The sequence below is a fragment of the Clavelina lepadiformis genome, chromosome 8 (genome assembly GCF_947623445.1).
Source record: "Clavelina lepadiformis chromosome 8, kaClaLepa1.1, whole genome shotgun sequence".
NCBI classification, from domain to species: Eukaryota; Metazoa; Chordata; class Ascidiacea; order Aplousobranchia; family Clavelinidae; genus Clavelina; species Clavelina lepadiformis.
Genome location: NC_135247.1, coordinates 3,412,970 through 3,437,756, shown reverse-complemented (window position 1 = coordinate 3,437,756; position 24,787 = coordinate 3,412,970). Strand labels below are relative to the sequence as shown.

General features: G+C 35.5%; 2 protein-coding genes across 3 annotated transcripts in view; both read left to right on the top strand.

Moving 5' to 3' along the window:
* The window catches only part of LOC143469801 (retinoblastoma-like protein 1), a 78,088-nt gene that overhangs the window by 52,533 nt on the left and 768 nt on the right, over positions 1–24,787 (top strand). Inside the window, exons 2-19 of the mRNA XM_076967624.1 lie at positions 18,946–19,162; positions 19,249–19,388; positions 19,602–19,844; positions 19,973–20,037; positions 20,271–20,402; positions 20,534–20,730; positions 20,915–20,970; positions 21,199–21,370; positions 21,607–21,779; positions 21,923–22,035; positions 22,240–22,349; positions 22,444–22,581; positions 22,817–22,975; positions 23,257–23,475; positions 23,638–23,739; positions 24,004–24,183; positions 24,337–24,408; positions 24,556–24,771. Of these exons, the coding sequence (XP_076823739.1) occupies positions 19,019–19,162; positions 19,249–19,388; positions 19,602–19,844; positions 19,973–20,037; positions 20,271–20,402; positions 20,534–20,730; positions 20,915–20,970; positions 21,199–21,370; positions 21,607–21,779; positions 21,923–22,035; positions 22,240–22,349; positions 22,444–22,581; positions 22,817–22,975; positions 23,257–23,475; positions 23,638–23,739; positions 24,004–24,183; positions 24,337–24,408; positions 24,556–24,771 (2,631 nt within the window). The 5' untranslated portion in view covers positions 18,946–19,018. The remainder of the gene's footprint in view (positions 1–18,945; positions 19,163–19,248; positions 19,389–19,601; positions 19,845–19,972; positions 20,038–20,270; positions 20,403–20,533; positions 20,731–20,914; positions 20,971–21,198; positions 21,371–21,606; positions 21,780–21,922; positions 22,036–22,239; positions 22,350–22,443; positions 22,582–22,816; positions 22,976–23,256; positions 23,476–23,637; positions 23,740–24,003; positions 24,184–24,336; positions 24,409–24,555; positions 24,772–24,787) is intronic.
* LOC143468755 (transmembrane channel-like protein 7) lies at positions 1,659–16,442 on the top strand. 2 transcript variants are annotated; one of them, XM_076966129.1, is made up of 18 exons: positions 1,659–1,792; positions 6,411–6,456; positions 7,394–7,684; positions 9,946–10,012; positions 10,204–10,285; positions 10,593–10,742; positions 10,887–10,972; positions 11,123–11,271; positions 11,364–11,511; positions 11,620–11,945; positions 12,364–12,493; positions 12,577–12,674; positions 13,089–13,196; positions 14,095–14,301; positions 14,375–14,530; positions 14,651–14,729; positions 14,815–14,891; positions 15,556–16,442. In XM_076966129.1, the coding sequence occupies exons 1-18, from the start codon at positions 1,765–1,767 to the stop codon at positions 15,668–15,670; spliced, it is 2,343 nt and encodes a 780-aa protein (XP_076822244.1). In that variant the 5' UTR covers positions 1,659–1,764; the 3' UTR covers positions 15,671–16,442. The 2 variants fall into 2 exon arrangements, with proteins under 2 accessions (XP_076822244.1, XP_076822243.1); XM_076966128.1 differs by lacking the exon at positions 1,659–1,792 and adding an exon at positions 3,266–3,443.

Genomic DNA, 24,787 nt, shown 5'->3' with positions numbered 1-24,787 from the left:
GTGTGACCTTGGAAGCTATGGAGCAAAATTTAGGCAGTCATAAACTAAAACGAAATGCACAAACAAATCTCAGGCAGTTTGTGTTTTCAAAGAAAAGCAAAAGTTTATGTATTTTAGACCAAGTAAATTCAAAATTTTCTGGGGAGTCCTAGGATAGGTTGCTCCGTCTTCCGTAAATTTGGGGCCCCTAAACTTAAGTGGTACTATACCTCGCCTCAGCCCCTCTAAACCTAAGGACACCACTGACTGTACCGTCGTTAAATATATATTTATACGACCAAAATAATTTTTGCGTGCCATCGTGCCATGCAAATATTATATGACATGAAATCATCCGAACTGGCGTAAGTGTATGTGGCGCATGACCGAAACTTTTGTGCTCAGCCATCAGCTGCAGATGGCTTTGTTATTGCAGATGCAATGTTGCTACCACTAGCGCAGATCGGGCGTGAACAGCAGAACGGCTTAGGCCAGAGTTAACAGCTAGGCCTGGTAGGCTTCTAGTTTCTTCTAGAGCACGTTTTAAAGTAAGGTGGTGCAGTTTTACTATAAATTAACACCTAAAATTGTAAGATAGATTAAGATAAATTGTAGGCTAGAACGCAAAGGTTTTGTCGTCGCACATCTAGACTCTAGCTGCATGGAAAGCTTGTATTTTAGCACAGAAAGATTTTTGCTGAAAAAATTTGGGTTTGTGTTTTACACCACGCCAGTCTAACACCATTAATGAAATCATTGCAAACTTGTTGTTATGTTGCAAATATGCTATGTGAGGGTCTAGTATACAAGTGCACAGCCACAGGATACCGTTGTATACTAGACCACAGCTACTCAAATTGTGACGTCATCTCGATGTGCACTTGTATAATCAGGGTTGCCATCAGTCTCAACTCAAAAATAAGGACGACTAGAAAACGAACGAGGAATACCACCTTAAACAGTGTACAACAAGAGAAAGCAACCAATGTTCCTAAAAAAAAAAAAAAAAAAAAAACAAGACACTATCTGCATGTTCATAATTTTGGTATCTCTTTGGTACAAAATGGTATCGTAAGGTGACAAAATGCCCAAAATAAGGACAAAAGTGCCCACCTCCGCCCTAAAAATAAGGACGAAAGTGAAAATAAGGACATTTCTTAGAAATAAGGACAAACATATTTTCTAAGACACGGACCTTTAAAATAAGGACAAATCTTATAAATAAGGACGGTATGGCAACCCTGTGTATAATAGGCCCCTATATAATCCTAAGCTGGTGCTAAAGGCTGCAATCCAAATTAGAAAGTTACAAAGTATATATCATATGATATGTAACTAACAATTTTTACAATGCATGTACTAAGGTAAAACGTCGTATGATGTGACAATATGTATTTTCTTCTACATTTTCTGATTTTATAGTTTTTTTATAAAATGTGTGCAATAATCCATAAATGTCCTTATTGGATTATTATATCAAATTTCAGCATGTAAATGAAAAAGTTTAACATATTTCTTTTGACAAGTCTCATTGTACCAAATTTCACGTTATGGTCTATGATGCCAGTTACAGGCAAGCAACTTAATTGCTTGAAAGCTATAAATGAATCGATTTGGTAACTTAATTAGTTCTCGTTTACAAAGATTTTGTTATTGTTGTTCATCATTTTACTCATAAATTATTGAACTTGTTTTGCAGTTTAGGTTTAGGATAAAATTTTATTGAACTACATTTAACAATACTGGATTGTAAAATAGTTGTACATACAGTGCTGTATTAAGTTAATGTTGTCAAACACTGGAGACATGGAAGGTACATTCCTTTATTTTGCTTCGATTAAAACTGCCTGTGATTCGAAGCATGTATTATTTGATCTAAAGGTCATTGGAGACTGGAGAGCATGCATAGTTTTCAAAAAATGTTCGGCTTTTGATGTTCTTGCATGGCACTTTCGATAAAGCCGTTTATGATTATTTACCATGATATATCTAGCCTACATTTAAATTCTTCTTTATTGCCCAGTTAGAATGCATCACCTTGCAAAGTTTTAACCTATGTGGGGAGTGCATTTTTGTGTGTGGAACTTAGTTCCATTAATCGGAAGTATATATATTTTGTTCAAATTTAGATATTATATTATATTATATAAACAATGAAATACTTCCTTGGCTGCACCAAATTTAAGATGAAGATGAAAAACTTAAGTGTTGATTGAAAGTCAAATTCCCGTTTATCACTCATTTCTGGATCATAAACTCAAATTAATAATTTAAGGTAATGATCTCTGATCACAATTTCCACAAATGCTTAGTCACCAAATTTTTTTAACTTGTCTTGTCTAAGTTAACTCGTTAACTTATCTTGGCAAGTTGAACAAAATTTTTGTTAGGTAACCTGAAATGCAAAATTTATTAAAGATAAAAGGTTGGCTTTAATAAAAAGTGGTTTAGATTACTTTAGAAGTTTAAGTTAATGCCCAAGGAGCGACTGAATGGTGGTTGATAAATTCCAAAACTATTCAAACAATACTGCAAGATTAATTTTGTTATGGTTGTTAAGCTAGACATATAATATGTTGTTATACTGGTAGCTTAGGAAAGTCTTCCTCAAAGTTTAACTGTTCTCACTACCTACCAGCGTGCTTCATTGTGGTTGATTGTTGTTTTCATCACTGTCCAAATCTAACCAATTTCATTGCAGAAGTGTGCACCAAATGCTCAAAGCCAGTCAAAAATAAGACTGAACTAAGATTGCCACCCTTACATTTAGACATACAAGACATATTAGAGTGTTCTCAAAGGGGAAAAAGCAACTGATTTTATGATAATGGATTTGATTACCAAGCTTTTTCCATGAAAAACCCAATTCTTGCACATTCCAAACTTTGCAAGCAAGATGGATAACTTAGTTATACATATCGCTGCATAATTTCATTATTGATGGGACAAAGTTAAAATATATTTTTATTGCTTTTTAAACTTGATAAAAGTAAAACACTTGTCGTTTCTAGTGCTAGTTCCGATTCTTAAAATATTATATATAATATAATATATTTTTTAACAATTTTCTGCTTCGTAGTTAGATTGCAGATGAAATATTTCTAGACAACCAAAGTTGTATTATATCATGTTAAATCTTGTAAATTAGCTGACGAAATTTTAAAAATTGAGTCCCATCACTAGACTTTATAAATTGTTACTTAACTTTTGAATCACATTTATTTATTGAAAGTAAGCTACCATACTTCTTGCTCTGTAAAACTTTTTTATTATTTATCATACATTTATTTTGTCTTAGAAAATCATTTTTCAAACAAAAATGTTGTTCATATCATGATCATATCACGTGTAGTCAACTTTAGCTTTAGTTCATAGTTTCGTAGTCACGGTGTCTTAGTTTCTCAATTTAGTGTTGAATACTGCTGGAAAAAATATGTCTTGGAGTCCAGTCCCATATGACCTTGGTAGGTATAGTTTTTCAAAACTAAAAGATGCCGAACACGTTTAGTTTTGTGGTAAATTTCATGAATAATAAATTAATAATTTGCAGTGGAGTGAAAAAATGGATTTTATCCTCGTTTGTTTAATTTTATCCAATTGCAATTACTTGGATAAGTCTTTTGTTTGTCAAGTTTAACATTTTCTGTTGACATTCGTTTATTGTGACATTGATTTAAATCTTACTAAAGGTAATTGATTTAGCGGCTGGGTAAAATTGTTATATGGACTGCTTATTGGTGCAGTGGGATTTTTTATTGTGGAATTCACTAATTTGAAATTCTCATCATTGAAAACAAATTATTAAGAAGTGAAATTTCTCTTCTGATTTATTTTTTTTAAATGCATTGTATTCTATTTTGTTACAACAAAAATTCACTTGTCCAACACAATGTTCCTGGGATAAAATCGTTTCGATATAACATCCAACTGTATTCTAGCTGTTTCCCAAAAAATATGATATATAGCCTGTTTGGTAGAAGAAACTGCACTGCTTCCAGGAGTAAAATGATCTAAATGGTGGCTCACCAGATAAAAAAAACCTGCCTGTTTTTATAACTTATATTTCTTGGATAGAGCAGATAAATACTGTCAGCTATATTTAAAATGGGATGGTTCAACAGCAGTAGCATACTAACAAGTGGAAAGTAAATTTCTGTCAAATTCGAAGAGTGTTTGCCTACAAAAAGATCTATTGGACCTCTTCTAACTTTTTTCCGCTGAACATTCCAGTTTCAGTTTGGTATTTTAAGATAGTTTTGCCTTGTACTAATAACTGCGCCGTAGAAACTGTTAACGCAATTAAAGATAACTGGTTAACAACATTTAACATTTTTGTGTATCAGACATATGTTTTGTTAATAATGAGTTGCATGTTTTCTACTATTATAGATCACAAGTTGTTGATCAGAACTAACAAATGTTTGTTTAAAGTTTAAACTAACAAAATTATGCATGCCTTTTGATCTAATACTGATTAAGCCTAGTCAATGATAACCCGAAAAATGCATGTTTCATTGATCCTTACGTATTTATTTGGCCCGATGAATAAAATAGTTTTTGCTGTTTGATATGTGCTGTAAAAATTTTGATATACGAGGTGTGACAAAAAAGTTATGGGACTGTTGTCATAAAAATTTTAACACAAAATTTTTTCATAAATTACGAATCGTCCCCTTGAAAGTACTTCCTCTCCAAGTTAACACACTTTTGCATTCGATCCTGCCATCCCTGGAAACACTTGGCAAGCTTCTACTCTTTGAGGCTCTTCAGCTCTTTCGTCACTGAGACCGTGATTTCTTCCAAAGATGAGAGAGCTTCTTTTAGCGAGATCTTCAGCTTGGATAAGAGCCAAAAGTCACACGGCGCTAGATCTGGGGAATATGGGGGGTGGCCGAGAGCTATGATTTGTTTTTTACCAAAGCCGCCTCACACTGATGGTGTCGTGGACGGCTCGGGTTCCAAATAGCGACTGTCAGAACAGCGACTGTCAATAGAGCGTCCACACGACAGCGATTCATTTAAAACAGCGACTGTCAATAGAGCGACTACACGACAGCGATTCATCAAAAACAGCGACTGCCACAACAGCGACCTCACTTCTTTTATTAAATCCAAGGCTTACGCGCACACGCGCTCTTTCACCCCCTCCACACATACCTTCCATCCCCCACACCTCTCTACACACGTATGCATGCACAAACAGGCAAACACTGCGTAGTGAAAGATTGAAACCAAACGGGACTTTAAAACAACATTTTATTTGGACTATCCATAGAAGTCACATGATTAAACTGAATCAAAATTAAAACTGACTTTTCCTGCTGTGGTTTTTATGAGAAAATAAAGTTGAATATAGTATATATAGAAGAATATAGTTTAATAAAGTATGATTGGATGATTATGTAAATTTACAAATGCTTGAACATTGTTTTGTTTCCTAGTAAAATCCATTATTTTAGTTTTTCTTGGTGTCTTACTACTTCAGTTGTCCCTGACGATAGGAATCCAAAATAGTCTCATACTTCTAGTAAAATGTAAACCACATTTATCTGATAGGGCTTGTTGTTCTGAAGCGTCCCGCTTTTCAATCAAAAAAATATGGTAAGCCTAGTTAAGTCGCTATCATAACAGTCGCTGTTTTAATGCGGTCGGCATTTATACAATCGCTGTTTGGAATGTCGCTCACTTGATTACGCGCTATTATGAAGTCACCATTATGACAGTCGCTGTTTTGACAGTCGCTATCCGGCCTGGATGCCGTCGTGGGCGGGTGCATTGTCATGGTGAAGGAGCCACGAGTTGTCACTCCACATTGCTCGCCTGATGAACTCTTTCATGGAGACGAACGAGAACCTGCCGGTAGAAGTGCTGATTCACTGTTTCACCCTCAGGCACAAATTCATGATGAATTCGTTGTGGAAGGTAGTCCTGACCTGGGGTCATCATCCACTTCATCACGGCCACTTTTAAAGCGTTTGTGCCATTCAAAGACTCGTGTCCTTGACATCACATCGTGGCCATAAACCTTTTTAAGAAGTTTGAAACACTCAGTTGGATTCTTCCTCAATTTCTCTAAAAACTTTAAATTGACTCGTTGCTCAATTTTTATGTTACCAACATTTGCATAACAACCAACTGCACTGACTGCAAACAAGTGCAACACAGAGCAACAAAATTCTGACACTGGTTAATAAGACTGCGTTACAAAAAATCCTGAAACGAAATCACTAAGAGTAAATATTTTTTAACACAAAGGAGCTAAGAAGTTGTGTTGCATGATGAACAATTGGCATTGATCCAAGGGCGTGGCAGATACAGTTCCATTAATTTTTTGTCATACCTCGTAAACATTATATAGATTATGTGATATACGCTACACATTCGGTTATGTAATTTTTCATGTTCATTTGTTATTTGTTGCAACTTTACAGATGAAAGGTTTGGATCTAATGTTCCTATTGGAATGCAGTTGCCAAGGTGATTTTTATCTTCTTTGCTTGTATATGCTTTTCAAGTTGATTCTTGGTTGTAGGTTTATGGTCTAAAAAATATAAAAAATAAGAACTTACTTTTGGAGAAGGTGCTTTTTACTGGTGATTGTGTCTGTTGAAAAAGTTCCATAACGTGAGTTGCGCATTTGTTTTGAGTAATTTGATGATATTTGTTGCAAGAGTATACAATGAAACCTGCTTAGTAGAACATGGCTCGTTATACCAAACTGCTTATCAGAGCAGTTTTGGCTGAAACAGAATGAATGATGACTTTCTCTTGATAAGTTTGCCGCTTATTAGAGCAGCTTGGCTCACGTTAAGTGTGACAATGAAATGACATGACCATGGAAAATTTAAGTAAGGGACGACGTTTCGGTAGCGCCAAGGAGTTTTCGAAACTTGTTTACCTTATGTACCGTGTAACCATAAGTTATACAGACAAGAAATGACTAGTTCTTTTTTCCTTAACACAGAGTTACAGCAAATATATCATAATATCATATACCATGTCATGTCGGATGTCATAAATGCAGTAAATGAAAATTAAAATGCTCTGATATCGTAACTTGTGTGACTTGAACTTTTAAACACCCACCTTCGCAGTGAAATCAGCACTCTTTTTTTTCAATAAACAAAGTAGTCATTAGAGAAGGTGTTCACATTTCTGAGGGTGTTTCGTTAAGCGATTTTCACTTATAAGCCTATTTTGTATTCTAGAGTTTACAAGTTGGATGATAAAAATGTTTACTGTATAAATCAAACATTTTTTGTGTTTTTAACGTTTTTTAGTTTACTTATTGCAAGCCCTTTGTTTGCAATAAGTAAACTAAAAAACTTTTGTTTTTGTTTGCATGGTTATGCAGATACAGAATTCTGTAGTTACAGTCATATCAGTTTGTTAATAAATATCTCTTAATATTTAGCAACAAAGCCATGCATACATATGGCACCACACTGACTCGAAGAAAGTTGAAGGAACGCCAAAAGTCAGCTCGTGGCAATTCGACCAGGGATGAAGTGATAAACATGGCACCTATACTCCATGCAGATGATGTGGCATTAGAAAACGGAACACCAGTTGCATCTGCCAGAGCTAATTCAATGTATGTTGCTGCAACTTCTGAGGAAGACGAATTCTTGAATAGTTTAACGTACAAAGATTTGGACAAGCTGAAGGAACTGCAGTGCCCAATGTCAACGAAACGTGAAATTCGGTATGAAAAATGGAAAAAAATGTGTATTTTAATTGATGATATTGATAAATTTCACTTAATCAAAAAAAAGGATCATTTATAAGCGTTGAATAACATAATTACTATTTTGAATTGAGTGATTTTGTTGTGTAGACAGTAGACACGATCTAATAGTTTTGTGTTATATAGATGCGTACATATATATATATATATATATATATATATAACAGAGTTATCTGGTGATTTTTATCATTGAGATAATTGCTATGATAACTAATTGGTTGTTTTTGATACTTCTTTGTACATTTTGGGGCCTGTGTGGTCTGTCATTATTATGTATGATTTATGATATATATATCTAATCTAGGCCCGTCCATTGTTTTCAACTGCCAGTTTTGCACATCGACATGTCAGTCTGCATTAATATTTTTACCGGTTTGCAAAGAAAAATGAATATTAACATTTCACTCAGTCATGGAACCCAGGAAAAACTTAATTCTGAATACAGTATTTACTGGATAGGGTTTTATACTTTTTGTACATAAATCTAACACATGTGGGTTTAACCAATTTTGTTAATTTATTTATATAGTTCATGATAGCAATCAGGTTAATTGCATTTTTATGCTACTTGACTGCAGAGGATTTTTTTGACTTTTTGCAGTTTGCTAGCGTGAAAGTCTATAAAACTGAATGCCAGTGATACAGGCAAAAATCTCTTTATTTTATTTCATGTGCTTGGTCATTCCTGTTGGGTTAGGTAATTGACAAATGTGATTCCAGCTTGTTTATTCAGCAGTCATTGACTTCTATTGACATGGTCAGTGACTCTTGAAGGAAGTATTGATATTTCTTGGTATAATTTTAGATTGCTCACCTTACAACAGCAATGGTGAAAACTGTGTATGTAACTTGGCATTTAAAAAAATTTGGCTGGTTTTCAAGTTTCAGAATTGCTCTTATTTTTGTAACGATAGTTACTCACCCAAGAAAAAGCTATTTCGCAAATCCTGTAGCACTCACGTCAAAATGACAACGCTTCTATTTTTATCCGACATAACAATAGGCATTGGATATCAAGTAACTCAACAGGCTACGATTGTTTGCTCGTTTTATTATGCCTGTGTTGTTAGAAACTGCCCATGTGGTGTTTCATCAAAGAACAGATTGAAATCACACGAAAAACGTTTTTAGTCATATGAAATGAACGTGTGCTTTATCTAATAACTCTGAGTAGAATATATTCTCTGTTAGCTTGGATAGCCATTGTTCTTTACGCTTGAATTGTAAGCACCTGATCTTAGTAAACAAAGCTATGACTACAAATGAATATTTGACGTGTTAATAAACGAGGAGGCTGTACTCAAAGCAATGAAATGGCCAATCTTCCACCTCTTTGTATTCATATTTCATGGTGCTTAATTTTTAGCCAAGTTTTATTACCTACGTATATAGCTAATATGTACGTACAAGTGGCACATACACAGTTGTTTTGATGTGAGTAGATTGTGATGAAGTCATATAAAGCATACAGCGGTGTGTGTTTTAGTTTTTTATGTTTGAAGTTTTACTGTCACTCTGGGTATCACTATTGGGCCCTTGTCAATAAAACTCATTGAAGTTCAAATTCTAATATACAAATCAGTTCAAATTGACAATTGTATTAAATTTAGTATCTACATAACTATACTTCAGTTGTCTTATAAGTGATTGATACTCACAATGTTTGTTACGATAAAGCACTTGGTGTCTAACTCTGAGTCTTATGTACAAAAGGTTTCCATATAATAAAGAATGTCACTATTATTACAGGAGCACTAGTATAGCCCAATCCTGTTGCGACATTGGTGAAATAAAGTGACAGTTTTGCTGATGTGATTTAAGTATGTTACTTTGACATCAAAATTACTATTATGATAAAGTAATTGACCATTTTTACAGTCAGTATTGTTAAGAGTAGCGGTAACTGATTGTTCGTTTATTTGAAAATTTTGTTTACATTGTACTAACTATGTTTTGAACAATAAGATTACTTAATTAACAACCATCAAACTCGACTTTTATTGCGTAAAGCAAATGTGTATTTGGTATTACTGTAAAAAAAATGGCGCCAAAGAAACTTTTGTGTGCCACCAGCTAAGAAAGTCCCAAATACACAATTTTAGCTTCTACTCAAATTGTACATTTCAAGATAAATTTCTTTTTGTCAGTAACATTAACATTCAAGCTGTCATTTTTATGGATTTCTTGAAAGTGCTGATCTACTCTAATTTTTCCTGCAGGCAAAGACTACTTGAACAGCACGGAGCTGCTGGCAAAAGCTCGCAGTTTTCCTCAAACTCAAACAATGTACGTTCATTTATAAGGCCTATCAAATGATATGTAAATTTTGTTTGTCTATTATTTCTTTTAGCTGTGAGTAGGGTTTTGCTAGACCAAGTAGAACGAACAAAAGCCCTTTAATAGAAACGAAACTTTGTTTCTTGAAATGCCAAAAAAATTAACTGTCAAGTTTATATTCGAATAAACTTCTTTCACAGAAATGGCATCGTTTTCGTGAAGATTCTCGTGATGTCATGCGACAAGCTCAGTTGTGGAGAGGTTCCATCCATGAGATTGAAGGCATGTACTCAGAAAATCTCTCTGTTATGTCAAAATGCAAATATGAATGACTTAATTAAAATCATGTTATTACTCACAAATGAAACTATATTATAATTATAGTAAATTTGAAGCAACTGTTTTGTTATTATTTAGGTTGAAAACTTAATGAATAGGCTTAGTGAATACAAAGATTTTATGCAGACATTTGAGTTAAAATCTTGTGCCTTTTGGTGATATGTGCATGGCTTGAACAGTTACATGTTCTTAAACAAACTCGAATGGTTAAATGTACTTTGCATTTGTGTAACTACTAAACCTTTTTCAGGGCGTTTTGGCAACGGAATTCGATCTTACTTTGCATTTCTTCGGTGGTTATTCATTCTAAACCTGTACATCTTTTTTCTCATTTTTATTTTCATCGTGATTCCAACCATTGTGTTTGAGCAGTTAAGAACCACCACTATAAATTCCACTGGTAATTGAAGTCAAGTTGATTATGTATATTGTTACTACAATATTCTTTTTTCAAATGTTCAACACTCATAGTTACTAAAGTTCTGTAAAAGGATGATTTCAAAACAAAATACCTGAAATACAGTTTTGTTCTTCTCTCTTGCAGTTTCAGCAGAATGTCAATACAACCCTTATAACCCGAACGAAATCAGGTCTTTCCCAGAATATATCATTTGGTGGTTTACAGGCCAGGTACTTACCATTCAAGCTAATATTTAAAGCCACAGTTTGCTATTTTTGTCATGTATTGAAACTTACAGTCAAACAGCAAGTGTTTTATAGTTTTGGTCAAAGCTGATTGATGAAAAATCAGCATGAATATAATATTGTAATTATTTTTAGGGTTTTATGGAAAACACACTCCTGTTCTATGGATATTATGAGAACGTAATCCAGAATTTCTCCACAAATTTTTACTACAACATCCCACTTGCTTACCTACTCATCGCATTTTTCTACTTCTTGCTAAGTCTTGTGTTGATAGTCAGAAGGTAAAATACATAATAAGTTCTCACAGGCTTTAAACATTTCCTTCAAATGTCACAAGCAGGTGAGTAACTATTCTGTCATTGCCTTCAATCAGGGCTGCCAGCGGCTTGAAAGAATCCCTAGTACTTGATGAGGACAGGTTTTACTCATATTGCAACAAGGTTTTTGGTGGATGGGATTTCTGCATTACAAATGATCACGCCGCTGAGCTCAAGCACAGCAGCTTGAAATATGAATTAGAGGTAAAACTTGTTTTTTGCACAGTTTTTTTCACTTATGTTTTTAAATAGTCAAGCTTTCCAAGTCAACAAGACAAAACAAAAATCTGAAAACGGTTTTGTCAATTTCAGACTGATCTTCTGGAGGAAAGAGCGTTGCAAGAACGCGCAAAGCGGACAAGAAATGAGAAAATTGTCCTCTATTTGAAAAGATTCCTTATCAATGTGGTCGTTTTACTAGTTTTAGCAGCATCGATGGCGGCTATTTACTTCAGTGCTCAGTATGCTTTAACAAACACCAGCACATATGATAGCAACTTTTTTCTTGACCTGCTTGTAACTTACCTAGTCTCCATCGTCATAACCGTGGCAAATTTCATTGCTCCAATGCTGTTTGAGCTGTTGATTGTGTATGAAGATTATACACCTGCCTTCACTATAAAGTTTACTCTTGCTCGGTATGTATGCTTTTGTTTTGTAGTTATTTTTACTGTTGTTTTCGATGCTTTTGTTTTATGTATTTGCAAAAGAGAAATACCTAAATTCTTTACCAATAGCAGTAGCGCCTAAACTCTACTTTTTATAACTCTAAATTTGCCTGTGTACAGTCAGCAGTTGGTCTATCCAACTGTATGTCTGATAAATGATTCTGCAAAGATTTATATGAAGGTTTAAGGTCACAATGACAAAATATTATCACTTTGCCTGTTAAGTTATCTATAGTTCTGTATTGTGAAAAGCCAATTGAAGAGTTCAATCTCTTGTTATTCAGTACATTAACGAAAACGAGACAATATCATGTTCTACTAGTCATAGCATAAACGTAGAAGATATCGTGTACTCTAGTGCTTACAGAATTTTTCTCTTGTATGGCAGGACTGTTCTCTTACGTTTGGCTTCAATAGTTTTCCTATATGTGGTTGTGTACTTGCAAATCAACTGCAACAACTACGAAGATCTTCGAGGTGATTACAACGAAGCTTGTGAGTTTTGCAATGGCACAAAGGTATACTGGACTCCAGTTAGCATAATTGGCAGTGGGTAGTAAACGAGTTTTTAACTGTCAACATTACGTTTTATTGTTTGCAGTGTTGGGAAACCTACCTGGGTCAGGAAATGTACAAGCTTACCATACTAGACTTCTTCATAGTACTCGCTGTTACACTGTTTGTGGAATTCCCCAGAAAGTAAGTCTGACTGTCTATCAAATGACATTAATATGCTAAATGTTTGCTGTACTCACTTCAGTGGAAGTCTTGTATTAGCTTGATACAATGTTCTCATTTTTTAAATTCTATTTAGTTACTTTTAAAAGCTGTGGCATATAGGGATTAAGCAGCTTTTCTGCTATTTAATGAAATAAACAAGTATAAACGGTATTTTTGTAATATAAAGTTGCTGTATTCTTTTGCTGAGGACCAAGCTTGATGACCACTAAGATGTATTGTTTATGGTCAATTTGTCATGTTTCAACTATACTATGCTTTAATAGTTTAATGTAATAATTTGGCATTACTGAAATATAAAAAAAACAAACTGTTTCATGATATTTGTGCACGATTTTCAGTTAACTTAGTTACAGCCCATTTTATTTATATCAGGTTAATTGTTGAGCATTGCCACTGCGGCTTGGCCAAATGGTGGGGCCAACAGGAGTTTTCCATTCCTCGAAATGTTCTCGATATCGTCTATTCACAAACAGTTGGCTGGTGAGTTTACTCTGTCCCCTTATTTTCCAGGTTGCTGGTCGAATACTCTAACATTCGCTTTTTCAAGTGGTGGGGGCCGCAAGAATTTCACCTTCCCACTAATGTGCTTAATCTCACATATTCACAGACACTATTATGGTGAGATTAGATGGTTAGACTTTATATGCCTAGATTAGTACAGTACAGTAAAGTGCGAGTCTGTTAGTTAAGCTTTAGAAAGTACTCTTGCGCTGGTGCAGTTTATCAGAGTTTATGTAACGTTACTAGTTTGGCTAAATGCTCATTGTTAGAGGTGAGCTTAGCTTTGAAGATAGTGAACATTTTCGGACAGTGTCTGGCATACTGTGGAAAATCCGACACCGATAGTTTTGTACTAGGATTAATTTTTTCAGCTTAGAAACAAAGTTTTTAGTCTATTAAGGTATAAGGTCTAGAACTCAGGTTGTGTACAGTCCAACCTGGAACAGCTGTTCAAAGCAGGTTGTTATATGTTAGAGAGGAAATACCCACGCACAGAGTTAATTTGTGCGTGACGTAGTATGATGTCATGTCAAAAGTTTGTCAAATACCGTCCATCGTTGTACAAACATTAAGCTTGTGTTATTACCGCACCTTATAAAATGGTCAAAGCCTGAAACTCAATTTTTAGTGTACTTTAAGTTTTGCTTGAATATACGCGTTCAATGTGTTGTAATAGTTTAACCTTTGAACTAACATCAATCAGTTGACCCACGATAGTTTGAAAAACATAACAATTGTGGTCTTGCATAGTTTTTGTGTGTATTGTTTCATTGAAACGAAAACTGAAATAGAAATCGTCACATGCGCCACTTGGTCAAGGTTGCCCGTAAATATTTAACTAGCAAACATTGAAGTTAACAATTAACTTTGTTTCCAGGATTGGGGCCTTTTATGCTCCGCTTCTTCCCGTGATGGTCGTCATTAAATTCTTCGTCTTTTTTTACATCAAAAAGTTGACTCTCATCTACAACTGCCGCCCCGCAACCAGACCCTACCGAGCGTCAAGATCAGGGACATTCTTCTTCATTATATTATTGTTTGGTTTCGTGGTTGCCGCCTTTCCTGTTGTTATCAGCGTGGCCATGTACGTTTTTTCCCGGTACTGTCATGTACACAGGCAGACAGTATAGCATGTTACGTGTTCATGCATTTTTCAGCATCAAGCCCAGCTCGGATTGTGGTCCATTTCGAGGTTGGGACTCAATGTTCTTCGCGATGACAAATGCTATACAACAGTTACCCAACTGGCTGCAGCAAATATTCTGGTTCATAGGTTCATCGGGATTTGCGGCTCTCATTATAGTGATTTTATGGTATGAACGTTGAGATTTCAAAACTTTCCACAAATTGTAGAGGAATGTATTATTACTCGAATACTCGTTTGGATGCCGTGGTTGTAATTTCAGTTTACTAATTCGCTCTTAATCAAACAGCTTGGTCGTGTACTATTTTTTCGCACTGAGTTCTGCCCACAAGAGAATGATCGGACTTCTAAAAGATCAATTGACATTGGTAAATAAAAAACATACGATTTGAAATCTGTTAAAAATGGTGGACATTGGGTTAAACATCAACGTTTTTCTCTTTTCCGTCACAGGAGGGCAAGGACAAACAATTTCTTCTTGATCGTGTCAACCGGTTATCAGGGCAATTGCAGAACAATGGGCGTGACCAGTAAGCTTGTTTGTTGTTTTTTAACCTGAAATATTCATGCCAAGACAATTTCACTTTATAAAAATTATTGTTGTAAAACTATTTTAAAATAGTAATTTTCCACTTTTTCTTAAGTGAGTTTAGATGTTGTTTGAAATACAACGATACCTTTGAACTCGACTTCAATTTGTTCCTGGAGGTCGTTGGAATTCTAAAAGTTTGGCTAAAACCTTGTTTTCCGCTAGAAACAATGTGTACTCGTGAACTAATCCCCGTTGCAGAGATATCAAAGATGCCCGCGTCAATTCCTAGAAACCCATGATGATGTTTGTCGCTTAATATTTTTCCCCACCGTCAAAAGTATTGGCAATACAACACATGCAGCATTAGAAATATAGCAATTTGAGAGAAAGAAAATGCTTAATAAAAATTTTCAATGAATTAATAACTATAAAGGGCATCTCCCTTGCTCGTTTAGTCGATGATTATGGTCGAGTTCGGAACAAAATTCGGTTAATAGGGAAAAATTTAATATTGGCTGAGTTTAGGGCGTTTAGCTTCCGAGGTATCACTGTTCTTCAGTTCAAATATCACGGTTCATTTTAAATGATCACTCCTGGTTAATTTTCAAACGATATCGAATTAATTCTAATTTTACCGAATTTTTATTTAATTTGTTTTTTAGGTCAGCGCAAAATCTAAGAAAACGTTCGCCCATTCGTGGGAATGAAAATCCCACCTTCTCAAGAGAGTCGACCCATAGTTCCATTCCCGGGCAAACAGACGATGATTTCCATTGATATTAACTTTGGTCTTTGCATGACATTATTATTGACATGCGTTTTGCATTTCACAAAATGAAGTTCATTTCTTTTGTTTTATATTTCTTACTTTTTATTAGCTTTTAGAGTAATTACATTCTAATTTCCACTGTTCTGCCAACTTGCTGCAACGCAAACTGCGGACGTGGGCATGTATTCTGTGCCTTTGTTAATATATTTGTAAGATTGAATGTTTTGATTTGACTAGAATGTGTATTTTGCATTATTCCCATTCTTCATTATAACGTGACATCCGTTGTTATTGTATGAGAACACGTTGGCATGACTTCAAATTGTAAAAATGCATTCATCTTCGGTCAAGGTGAATTTTCTCCGATTACCCATACAGACTGTGTCTTTGATAGTAAGGTGCTTTCGGTATATATCGAACCGTTTAATCGTTATGCAATTGCGCATTTTTTGAAATAATTTATTTCTTCTTTCCGCATTTTTTCTTCATGACAAAGTTACAAATGCTATGGTCCTTAGTTAGACTTTTGGTATCGCTTTGCATTGCAATGTCCGTCCTTTAAACATGACCTTCGAAAAGCTTTTTAGCTGTTAATGAATATGACTCACTTTCTTGGAAGTCGATATGAGATTTTTTATTCGAGGTACAAAGTTTTTCTTTTCAATTGTTATTCGCACTTAACCATAGAAATCTCTTCCCGCAGTTTAATTCGAAATTATTGCGTATTGTATATACAAAAATGTAAACTGCTTGTTTAATAAACAAGCAATAGTTTGTCGATGTTTGGTTTTCTTTCATTAGTTGATACCACGTTTTATACAGGCCCATAGCCATAGCTTTTAATTCAAGGAAAGCCTCAACGAGGCTCTCTTCCTCTTGTGCCCTAACCATAGATATCCTATAAAATATCTATTTATAGATATATATTAATTTATAGGATATCTATGGCGCTAACGGGCCTATGTTTGATTTCGTTTCCTGTGTGTAGGCCTGTTTTGTCTCTGATGCTTCTGTCCTATAATGACCAATTGTTTTGTTATTCGGAAACAGAAACGAGCAGTTGATTGTGAAGGAATAACTAATGGCCGCTTTTGGGTGAGCAGAAAATGCAATAAGATTTTGAGGCCGACCGTAGGCTATATCGCTAGCCAAACTATCTTTATTCAGCTCACAGCATTGGCATGGTTTTTGCTCTCTAACGCGAAGTAGCGGCGTTTATTTAAATAATGATCAAGTCATGATGTCGCTCATGAGTCATTCAGTGGCATAGCAGACTATGTAAGCCTTTAAGTATCCTATATTAAAGGAGAGATAAAAGTAACATGGAAAACTGCTTATTTAAAATATGTTTTCTTTTTGAAGTAAAGCTAAAAACCTTTTACTTCCGGCATGTCTGCCGACAATCCCGCCCTTATTTGTGACGTGATTTGTTTCCCGCCAAATCAATCAGCTGATCTCGAATAACACTGATTTCTATGGAAGTTGTTGAAAATTGCCGCGTTGTGGTGTGAAGTGGCGGCAAGTCTCGACTAGTTGCGAAGCTTTGCATAGGCCTAGTGTTTTTGATCCGGAAAAGGCAAGCACAGCGGAACGCGGTTGGTTTATTTGGTTTGATAGGTCTTGAGTTCGCAGGTTTGGGGAACGTGGTTGAACTGGGCAGCTGCTATGGTAAGTTGACGAAGCAGAGAATTTTCGTAATTAAGCTTAGAAGGTACCGGTATACTAGTATACTAGGCTAGTCCACTCTCACATGATGGCCTGAATCAAAGGATTATAGATAGGCCTAAGTAATTATAACTTGATAAATAGTCGACCATCATATGTGAGTGCGCTGCGCAAGTTGTAGAGACCCGAAATTATAGGCTAGTACTGTTGTACCGGTACCTAAGCAAATTTGCATCTTTATACGGATATGGAAACATTTTATTCAGGCTACCTACAGACGCTACAGTATGAAATAGACTATAATATTTCACTGATAATTGACTACTGATGAGTAAAACTAGACTATACAAGTAGAAAAGTTAACCACGTCATAAATTATGCTGCAATGATGTTCTTCTGGGCCAGGAACTCTCAGATACTCAGGGCAGTGTGGGCAGGTGCGTTGTCATGGTGAAGCACCCACGAGTTATCCTGCCACAACTCATGTTGATCGCATTCTTCGATGTGAGGGACATCGTCCACTGTGAGTTCTTGCCACAAGACCAGATAATCAACCAGCATGTCTACAATGAGATAATGCTGTGTTTTATTCGTTCAATGCACAAGAAGAGGCGAGATTTGTGGCAGGACAACTTGTGTGTATTGCATACAATCTCAAATCAAATAAGAAAGCAGACAATCCTTTTTTCTCTCGTATAAAACGCTGGCAATGTCTGTTTCACCGGTTGCCGAATTTGGAGAAAGCTACTTCGGTAAACGGCTAGCCTGTCATGCAATTGATATTTTCTTTTTTCGGTAAACGGCGACTGGTGAAGTAGACATTATTTTACTCGAATAGGAAAATTAAAATACGGTAAACGGTAATTAAGCTACTTAGTGAATTGAAATGTATGATAATTTTCAACTTAAAATGGTGTTACTAATTTTTCCGAAGTATAACCTACCTATATATATATAACCTAAAACTAATCTCCTCTGACCCAAACTTCCACCTCTCAGGACTAAATTACATCAAAAATTTGAGCAAAAAGAAAAATTCAAACAATAGCAAGATTCAAATCCGAGACTTCCACCAAACGAGTCCCATCGCTAACCACTACGCCACCACTTTGCTTTCTTCTCCCCATTTAGAACGAGAGTGATAAACCCATCAGCGAAAATCTGCCAGTTATCGTATTATGATTCAACAACTTAGGTAAATGGACACCGGTGAAATAGTCACTTTGTAAAATGCTGCACTTTGCCTACCACAAACAATGAATGTGCCTGCGTCATGAGTCGCGGTGCACACCAGCGGCTTTCTTTCACACCTGAATTTTGCTTTTGCCCCCTCCAAGGTCTCAGCAATAATTGTCGTAGGCTTACTCTGCAGTCTGGAAGTTTTAATTCTTTACGTAACTATAACTGGTGCTAGTGGTAGGCAACTTGTTGTAACAACTACCTTGCTTTGTTTGTTTATGTTAAATCAGCAAGAACATGATAAAGTTTTGGGTGCATGTTGACAACTCTCAATGCGAGTGTGTGCCACATATTCCACTGTCGCTTATTTCCACTTCATGACCAAAAATAAATGTGTTTTAATGTAAAAAAAAACTTTTTAGAAAACTTTACTTTATTTGTTGAAGCCTGAAAGTGCTGTGTTGCCAGTTTGGCAGGTTAATATTGCGCAATGTGTTGAGGTTGAGTAGCTTATGAATACTATCACCATGGAGAATGAAGATGAAGAAGTGGAGCAAAGATTTCGAGATTTATGTCTCGCAGTTAACATGGATAAGCCAACAATGGAACTGGCATGGAAGGCTTACGAAACGACTAAAACAAATTACACGCTTGAGGTGAAGACTTTGAATCAAGTTACTCTGATACCTGTACCACTTATATCTTAAAAGATAAGGATGGCTAACTTGCTTTATGTTTTTAGGGTGATACATTGCATTGGCTTGTTTGCGCTTTATATTCTGCCTGTCGTCGTAATTTGCCGATCATGAAATCTGTATCAGGACAATCACTTCCTAGCAATTGTGTTTCGTTAACCATCCTGCTTCGCGAAGCTAAGTTTAGGTATCAGTGCTGTAAGGAGTTTTTGTTGTTTGCTTGTGCTGAGATGTGCTGTTATACAATTAGGGTTGCCTCTTGATTTCGTAAAGCATAAGATAGGCTAAGTAACATCTTATGTCATGCAGTTGGAAAAATATGTTGGTACTCAACTTGTCATCAATGCAAACATCTAGTTTGTTTTAATGTAAATCTTTTTATATTTTCATCATCTTTTAGCTTCATTAGTTTTCTGAAGAAGATGGATAAATGGTTACAGATGAACAACAGCATGTCAATCGGCCCTCTGGCAGACCACGTTGCATCACTAGATAGAAGCTTCAGAGTTTCCACAGTTGTTTTTAAGAAATATCGCCTTGTGTTTAAGCATGTCTTTCTGGATCCAGATGATCCAAGAAATCAACCGCATACTTCCACGAGTACAAAAAATCCATCTCGCCCGCATAGAAGCCGACGGCATAGGTACAGTTCAGTAATCCCAAGTATTTCTTAACATGCCAATTATGATGTTAGCCCTAATTAGTTGTGTTTTTCAATTAATTATCGTAGTTGATTTAGAAATTCAAAGAATATGACTTTTAATATTTCAGAAAAGTTCATTGCACTCCGAGAGATATTTTTAACTTTTGTTGGACCCTTTTCATTCACGCAAAAGGTTTGTTCATAGATTTTCTTTCATGTTCTTGATCTCATTATTATATATACTTTATTCTTATATATTTTGGGGAGCTTGCTATACATTTGCAGATTCATCTGCACCGAGGCATAAAGAGATCCTATTGACAATGGGTTATGTTATTTAACTTTTGGCAGCTTTTCACTCTCGTATATATTATATGTTTCTTTAAAGTAAGTTTATGTCTGAATGTGATGTATAATGCAATTCAGGTGCAGAATACCGATCAGTTAGTGATGAATTGGTCAGTTCTTTTCAGCTTTTGTTGAGTGTAATAGATCTTTGCTTTAAAAATGCTCTTAACTGTGATCACCGTACTTCCCTTCTTAACCCTGAGTTTCCAGGTTAGTTGGCTTTATAATTAATGTATATTTTTACATTGAGCCTCTTCTGCAATATAATGTAATAGACTCTGTATTCTTGTTGTTATTAGTAACTTTGAATGTTCAACTTAGCTTTTAACATCAATATTAAGGTCTGCCGAAAGGTTGGGAACAAATTGAGTTTAAACCTGCAAAAGGAGATGTGGATATTATTGCCCTGTTGGTTGGTGAGCGAGCAGCACTTCAGTTGTCCAGAGATGAAACCGAGCAGTTTTTGCTACAGTCTAAAGTTGTTTATATTCATAACTGGAAGAAATTTGTGACTTCTCTGCTGGACCCTAATAATGAAGTGCGGATTGAAATATGTATTTAACACTAATTTGCACAATAATAATGTTCATCATTTCATGCATATTATGTACTGCGTGTGTATCACATTTATGACTTATGACGAGTAAAATAGATATAGTATTATATACTATGCCTACGCACTGGCTAACTTCAGCCTAATTTTGTTGGTTTTTAATTTTAAGATCCTAATTGGGGAGGAAACGACACTTTTTCATCCTGTAAATTATGATGCAAACAGGTAGGATAACATATCTTTATCTATTTAGTGATTTTAAGCAAAGCTGTTGGAAACAGCACAAAATTTGTTGTAGAAAATCTTTTCATCATTGGCTAGAATATTAGTAGATACAAATGTCTGTTGAATTATTGCCACAGATACCACATGGCACATTTCGTAATGCAATACATTGTTGTTTATTGTTCTGCAAACTTTAATATAATGACTCATATTTATCTTCCGTTCCAGTAAAACCGTAAATAAGTTGTATGAGGAATTTGTTCTAACTGAGGGTGACTTTGATGAGCGAGTTTTTCTCTGCGATGACGTAGACCGGGAGCTTGGCACTCCTATTAAATGTCCACCTGCAGAATCTCGCATGGAACAATTGAAACGTGAAGTCAACGAACATTTGGCAGAGGTGATATTTTATCATTGTTTCATGTTATATTAACCTCCTCGTTTGTATGTTTATCAGAAGAATCTGGAAATTGAAATTATTATGACAGAAAGTTTGGAATTTTTTATGTCATGGAATTTGGGATTTCATGTATTCTACTATATTTGTTGATTGTAAACATCGGTTTTATGGTGAATAATGGTGTAGGTCTAATTTTGGTACAGTATTGTGCAAAAATAGTGCTTTCATATTTTCAGTCAACTGTGATAACACCCAAAACTCCACTCACCAACCGGCACTATTTGGAAGGGAAGCATAATAACGGCAGCATGACTCCAGTATCAACTGCTATGCAAGCTGTTCTTAAATTGAAGAACCTGCTACAATTAAAAAGACCAGCAGCGTCAGATAAACTTGTTGCAATCTTCAAGTATGTTTGTTTATATAATCAATTAGTTTACTATTACCGGTACTTTTTGTATTGTATATTTTTGGTTGTCAATGAAGTGTCATGTAAGAAAGAGAGTTTTTACGAGATATTTCACTTCACATCGGTTGTGTTTTTGGTTTTAGAGAGGGCTCAGAAAATCCAGCGACAGAAATAGAAGAGCGCCTCAGCAAACTCGGGGAAACATTTAAGAGTGAATATATGAAGCAATATGGGGAAATCCCTCCATCATCTGAAGGTTTTGCAACAGTGTTGTTTAAACATTTTTGGAGTCAGATTTATTCGTTGTTGATTCTTTACTAACTAGCCTAAGGACTTTTTTCCGGGTATTTATTTTTGATATATTTTTTTCAATATTTTTAATACGGTAGATATTTTCAGTGATTATTTTTACGATGTTTAAAATTTTCTCTTTTGAAATTTTATTGTCCTGTATTGACAGAATTTGCCGAAATCAGACTAACTATGTCCAAAACTTTGTATTACCACACACTGGAGAGGACCATGATGCAGGAAAAAAAGAGAATGAAGAATATCAATGGAGATTTAACTGTGGGTGATTTTCCAAGTGATAAAGTTATTTTTTTCAATTAAAATCTCTTTTTTTTGTGTGGAAAATAGATTTAAGCAATTACTTTTAATGCAGGGGCTTCTTAAACGTGATGATTTTCATAATCTCCTTTTCGCATGCTGCGTTGAAATTATTCTATGTGCAAACAAATCACCACGCTTGTTTCCGTGGATACTAGATGCACTTAACCTGAGCCCATATTATTTTTACAAGGTGAACTATCATTGTGCTGAACAGTTACTTACTGTGTATTAAAGGAAACATATTTAACCATTAGTAACAAATGCATTTAACATATTACATTTTTATCCTAGGTTTGTAAGTAAGTAACAAAAGTATTGATCAATATCTATCTTTAATTGAAATAAGCAAAGTTAAGCATAAAGTTGTGCAGTGTATGACTTACTTACCCTGAAACTCACAAATGCTGTTAATGACCACTAACCAGGTTATTGAGTTAGTCGTCCGATCTGAGGAAAATCTCCCCGGTCCTTGTGTTAAACATCTTAATCACGTTGAGGAGCAAATTCTGGAGACTTTGGCATGGAAATCTGATTCCCCTCTCTGGGAAGCTGTGAAAAAAGAGGGATGCCCAATGTGTGAAGAGGTTTGACACGGAATACGTGAAAACTGAATTAGCAATAGAGTTGATATATTGTTGGAACGGTGTGTGTGCTTGTCAAGAGCTTAGTCATATTTATAGAGTAGTAGGCTGTTATTTGAAATATGTCTGTACATTATGATTAAAATGCTTAATAACTATATTGTGCTTTCAAACTAATCAACTCAATTGATCTTGACCCAGTGCATTTGTCGCGTTGTATTTGACACCTAACTTACTGTCGTTTGCTGTGATCCACTTTTAAGTGGTATTTAACTTTTCCAAAGGTCAACTTTCCTCAGCATGTAGAGAATGGCGTCGACAAACCTGCCATGATGTCAACTTCTGCACTTGCCCATCCCAGAATTAAGGCTGTAGCTGATGGGGAAGTTAGCTTCAGGAAGAGCGATGGTGGTTCCGCTCGAGATCGTTTCAGTTCTCCATCAGCTGGATCAGCCAAAAGGAGACTTTTTATTCCCATCATAACAGAACCAGTTCATCCTGATGTAGGTTGTCGTTGCTGATGCACGTTGACTGCATTTTGTCATTTGTGGACTTAGATAGCATGCAAACCTAAAAACAGCTGACAAAGCAATAAACGACATACAATACAAAGCTGTTTTATGTCATGTGTGAAGTTATAGGTTTGATGTTTTTGTAATATTTAGAATCCAGCTACGTTGAATAATGATGCAGAGAATAAACCACCAACTGGAAATGAAAAGGAAAGACCCAAACGCGTTGGTTCTCTTGCTCTGTTTTTTAGAAAAGTAAGATTGTTAGCTTTGTGGTATTAGAAGCCTTTCATTCATATGTTGTATACAACATATGAACGATGGTGTGTGCTGACGATGAATAAATGTTTGTTTGTACGTCCAATACAGTTGCATCTGTAATTGAAGGAATTTGTGCGTCTTAAAACTGTTTTACTGTCAATAATAGAAATAAATCATTATATTTCTTAAAAAAATGCATGAACTGTAACTTCATCAGAATAATAGAAAAAATGATCCCAACTTGGTTTAAACTCACAGGTCTATCACATGGCAAGTGTGCGATTGCGGGATCTATGTGAGCAGCTCACAATTTCATCGAATCTTCAAAGTAAAATATGGACCTGCTTCGAGCATTCTGTAGCAAAGTGGGCCTTTGAGCTGATGAGAGATCGGCACATTGACCAGCTTCTTATGTGCTCTGTATATGTGATGGCCAAGGTAAAGAAATCCCTATGTTTCACATTTGAAGTAATCTCTGTACTAGTGAACTCGTTTTTTGATGATCAAACTAAGCTATGAGTGAAGTCAAAATAAATTTTATCGAACTATTGGTACTAAGGAATTGTTTCAATTTGAATAAACTTTATCTAGATCACTCAACACGACCAGTCTTTTCAAGAAATTATGCAGTGCTATCGAAGTCAGCCCCAAGCTGCAAGTAGTGTGAGTATCCACTCAACATTTGTGAAAAAAACATGGCTATTTATTGCTCATGTTTGGAGTCATGCAAACCTTACTCAATTCTAACTGTGGAGACGTTTGTAGATAGTTACTTAACTGATTCGGAATACTTGAAATGTTTACTTGCAGGTTTATAGGAGTGTCATGATACAACGTTCGTCCACTCCACTTCCTGTTGCATCCAGACACAATCTGCGTTCTTCCAGTTCTCATCTCACTTCATCTTCTCAGCACTCTCCTACAACTCCCACGGAAACGAGAGCAGATCTCATCCAGTTTTACAATCAAGTTTATATCCCAAAGATGAGAGACTTTGTGAAGAAGTTTAATCCGGATGTTGGCCAGGTATGCTGAATATTTC

Bases quoted from the DNA above. Each gene is read 5' to 3' on its own strand.
- LOC143468755 (XM_076966128.1), top strand. From the start codon at position 3,413: ATGTCTTGGAGTCCAGTCCCATATGACCTTG. The intron at 10,973-11,122 runs GTACTTACCATT...AATTATTTTTAG, and splicing joins TTTGGTGGTTTACAGGCCAG to GGTTTTATGGAAAACACACT. The intron at 14,531-14,650 runs GTATGAACGTTG...TTAATCAAACAG, and splicing joins CTCATTATAGTGATTTTATG to CTTGGTCGTGTACTATTTTT.